The sequence below is a fragment of the Prosopis cineraria genome, unplaced genomic scaffold (genome assembly GCF_029017545.1).
Source record: "Prosopis cineraria cultivar Desert tree isolate PC_DT_omini unplaced genomic scaffold, ASM2901754v1 PC1, whole genome shotgun sequence".
Taxonomy (NCBI): domain Eukaryota; kingdom Viridiplantae; phylum Streptophyta; class Magnoliopsida; order Fabales; family Fabaceae; genus Prosopis; species Prosopis cineraria.
The window spans coordinates 51709102-51713340 of NW_026555332.1; the positions used below are offsets into that span (position 1 = coordinate 51709102).

General features: G+C 37.8%; 1 protein-coding gene across 1 annotated transcript; it reads left to right on the forward strand.

Moving 5' to 3' along the window:
• Positions 1-1239: 1239 nt before the first annotated feature.
• On the forward strand, positions 1240-2449 carry LOC129322772 (calmodulin-binding protein 25-like). The gene has a single exon (XM_054969147.1). The coding sequence runs from the start codon at positions 1457-1459 to the stop codon at positions 2270-2272; it is 816 nt and encodes a 271-aa protein (XP_054825122.1). The 5' UTR covers positions 1240-1456; the 3' UTR covers positions 2273-2449.
• Positions 2450-4239: the final 1790 nt, after the last annotated feature.

Below are 4239 nucleotides of genomic sequence, written 5' to 3' on the forward strand. Positions count from 1 at the left end.
AATTTGATAATAAAACAATACTTTTATTAAGATCTTAAATTTGAGTTCTATTTTTTTCAATTTTTTTTAAGTTTAAGAATAAGAATATTTTGAATCTCTATTTTTTTAAAAAATAAACAGAATAGAAATATAATATAAATTCTATCACTACGAGTTAATTTGAATTTTTTTATATTTTTTACTTTAAAAATTTCTCACTCATATAGAAGGAAAAACTATGAATTCTCAGCCCGTTTTTAAAAATGAATCAATTTTTCCACTCCAACTTATTAGATTTAACGGATTAAATAGATTATTTTATCGGCTTTATCAGGAGGGGACTTGAGGGAAGCAACAGAAGAGAACTTCTGCCCGACCAAAACATATATCTAAGTTAGCTGCTTGAATACCATTAGAAATATGTTTATACCTAGCGCTCAACACCATTTCAAACAAAATTATGGCAATAAAAAAGAACCCATATACTATATATATATATATATATATATATATTTACCAAAAAGCATTTAGTCATACTCATAAACCAAATAAATATATACTAAAAAAACAAAAGCTGATGGACCCTCGTCCTTGCATCTGCGGTACCTATCCACCACCAAAGACTTGGACATAAATATTTCTTGTTGATTAAGATAACACTGCCTTGGTCCCTAATTAGAAGATATTTTTTTAAAATAAATTTAACATCTTAAAATATAAAAAATATTTTACTAATAATATTTTTTTAATATAATCCTCTTCTTATATTCTCTCTGTAATATTTTTTTATAAATAAAGTATTAAATAGATATATTTTTTTAAAATTAATATTTTTATTTTAAAAAATAAGAATTATAAAATGTATTTAATAAAAATTATTAATACATATAATTTTATGTAAAAATATTTTATAATTCAAGATGGAGGAGTAATAATATTAGAGGTTTTAAAAAATAAAATTATAAAATGTGTTTAATAAAATTTATTAATATATAATTTTATACAAAAATATTTTATAATTTAAGATCGTGGAGTTATAATGTTAGAGGTAAAGCAGGTGCTAGTGAATCACGGTTGGGTTAAATTATTGATCGCTCCCAACTCCAACCAGCTCAGCCAAAAGTCGCACGGACAAGCTGACGCGTGTCTGCTCGTCCCCCGAACAACGCGGTTTCTTTCCAACCTTCTCTTCATTCCCCATAATGCCCTCCCCCTCTCCTTTCACCGCCCTATTTATCACGCCCCTTTCTCGCTCTCTTCTCCTCCCATTTTGCTTTTCCTTCGTTGTATCTTTGTTCTCCTCAGCCGTACACATTCCTTCACTTCCACAGTTTCTTGCTGCCTTCTTCCTCCCCTTTGTAATAGAATCACCTATTCCAATCGCAAAATGCTCTGAGCATCGTTTCTGTTTGATTCCCTTCACTGTTCGACTTTCCTGCGACTCTCGGCACTCTGCTGCTTGAACCAGCTATATCCCATGGCGTCTTCGGAGAATTTGGCCAGTATCGACCCTTGGACCTTCCGACCCCCCTTCGCTGAATCCTGGTTTACTGACGCGTTCTCTCGCGAGACCGAAACGCTCACGAAAGCGCTGCAGAAATCGCTCTCCGGCACCAATCCGGAGATGCTGACATCCGACACGATTTCTCCGTTCATGGACCTCGTCAAACCCGATACGTCTCCGACCCCAACGGTTTCGGGTCTTTCAGGTTCGGACCAGGACGCGGTACCGAAACGCCAGCGGAGCTCGATTCCGCCGGTTGCTGGAGGGAAGGTGTCGAAGCGCAAGTCACGCGCGTCGAAGAGATCGCAGACGACTTTCATAACAGCGGACCCGGCGAACTTCCGGCAGATGGTGCAGCAGGTGACCGGCGTCAGGCTGGGGAACTCGCAGATGCCAATGGCACCGATCCTGAAGCCGGAGCCACAGCGACTGGGCAACCGCGTGCCAGTGAGCGGCGGAGCAGGGGGCTTGCCGACGCTGGACACCTCCGCATTCTTGCTGGATCATCACCAGCAGCAGATGGTGGGACCCGCGTCTGCGGCTGCCGGGGCTGGGTTCTCAGGGTCGGCCCCACTTCCTTTCGCACCCTCCGTCGGGGTAGTGGATGGTGCTAGTATCGGTTCCGCAGGTTTAGATTTTGAAACTTTGGCGAGCTTTCCCACTCTGGAGTCTTCTTGGAAGTTATGTGAGATTCTGCGTTACGTTATGTCCCAATTTTTTTGCCTTTTCATAGGCTTAATTGGGGTCCCAGTCGTCTGGAGTGGAAGATGGGTTAGAGTCGGTCTGTAAATTTGGCAAGGAAGTGACTCTAGTGCTTCTTTAACCCTTTTTTCCTTTTAGATTTTTCTTGTTACATAGTCTATCTGGGGGTGTATTGGATAATTTAGATATCATTACCTATGTATCAATGCCATTCCATGTTTATGTAGCAGTACCGTCAACAATGTGGTGTTGGTATCTTTGGCACATTCTCTCTCTGATCTTGCCCTCGCACAGCAAGATAATTAAGTTCCCAATTATCCCATTACATCCCACGTGTTATTTCTGGTTTAATCTGGATTGAAAAATAATTAAACACCAAAAGGGAAAGGACCAGAGTGATCGATCGGCAAGTCTGGTCTCAGGGGACTTGTTTTGTAAACAAATTAAAATTAAGCTTCGCTTCCTTTTGTTGTGTGTATGCGGGTTTAGAACAGACAATTTGAAAGGAGGAGGTGTCTGTATATGTGACTTGGGATTTGATTTTATGTGTTAAAAGTTTCCTACTTTCACGCCAAATGAAGGAATCGGATGTGGGGAAGGGGGGGCCTGCATTCAAAAAGAAAGAGAGAAAAATGATAGAAATTAAAGCGGTGAGGCGCTTTTTGGGGTTCAAATTTAGAGGACACTTGATGTTTCACTTTCAATGAATAATGCACACAGCTAACATGGGGGTTAGATTTGCTTTTTATCACTTCCTTTTAACTTTACATCTTTGACAAACCATGTCTGTGTCCGCCTCAAATATTTCCATTTCATGGCCAGCTATCAACGTTATTTCAGGCAATGGTTCGAATTTGTAGAGAAGAGTATTGGTAAAATTTTAATGCCATGCTATTGAAAGAAGGGAAGAAGACTGGGAACAGGAAGCCAGATCTGTGAAGTTACTAGCCGTATATTGATGCTTCGGAAAGCAATATTACATGGAATCACCACGTTGACGAGCACTTTTGCTCTGAATTAATGTTTGGTTTTGTGATATTTTTTAATGATATATTGTTCGTGGACAATTTTAGTATTTTACCCATATTTCAATGGTTGAATAACAAGTTTAAAGCTGCCCACACACACATATAAATATACAAGGAATAATTTCTGATCAACGCCTTGATATTTCGACTAAACGACAACAAGGGTTTACTCAAGTCAACGGATTAATGGGGCAATAAACAACGCAATGGGATTAGGTAGCTAGGGATCGAAATACCGAAACACTAGTGCCATTCTGGTCTTGAGAGTTGAGACGTCTCTAAAGTTAAGTTATATACGATTGTTCGTCGGGAATATAAAATTGCCATTTTTGTCTAACTTGGAATTGGAACTACCGGTATATTTAACTCTCCTGTCTTAATAATACGGGGTAAAAAAAAAAGTTAAGAGCTGGTTTTATAGTTGCTATCTTAAATTTGTAAAGAAATGTATAATTTTGTGATTTTTCATTTATTAAAATCAATTATAGCAATAAAATACTGAAGTATGCCAACAAGCCGTTGCAATTAAGGAGAGCAAGGTTAGGAAAAATTAACCACCACATTTATATCTCATGTTTAAGAACAAGTAAGATTTTAAAACTATCATATAATCATGACAGAAAGAGTGTTTACTTTAAATTGGAAAGGCAATAGTAAGTTTTATTTTAGATAAACATCGTGCTCGTGTGATATAAGCAAGCTGGCTAGAGTCTTCATCCTCCAGCAAGATGCTGATGTTGTCCTGTCTCTTTTCTCTTAAAATAACATCTTCGGTTCTTGACCCTAGCGCGTGTTTATTTATTTATTTTTCTTTTTGGTATTTCCTTGATTGAGGGAAGGAACTTGATTTAATAATTTAAAAGATCAGATGATGAAGTCTAACATTATATTGTAAAGCCCAGTGTTATTCAAGAGAATTTTTTTCTCCTCAATCTACAAAACATTGTTCATGGTTTTAAATTCTACTCTTTGGCGCAAAATAGGGCATGAATCCACGTGGACAAGGACAGTTTAATACGGGAAGGT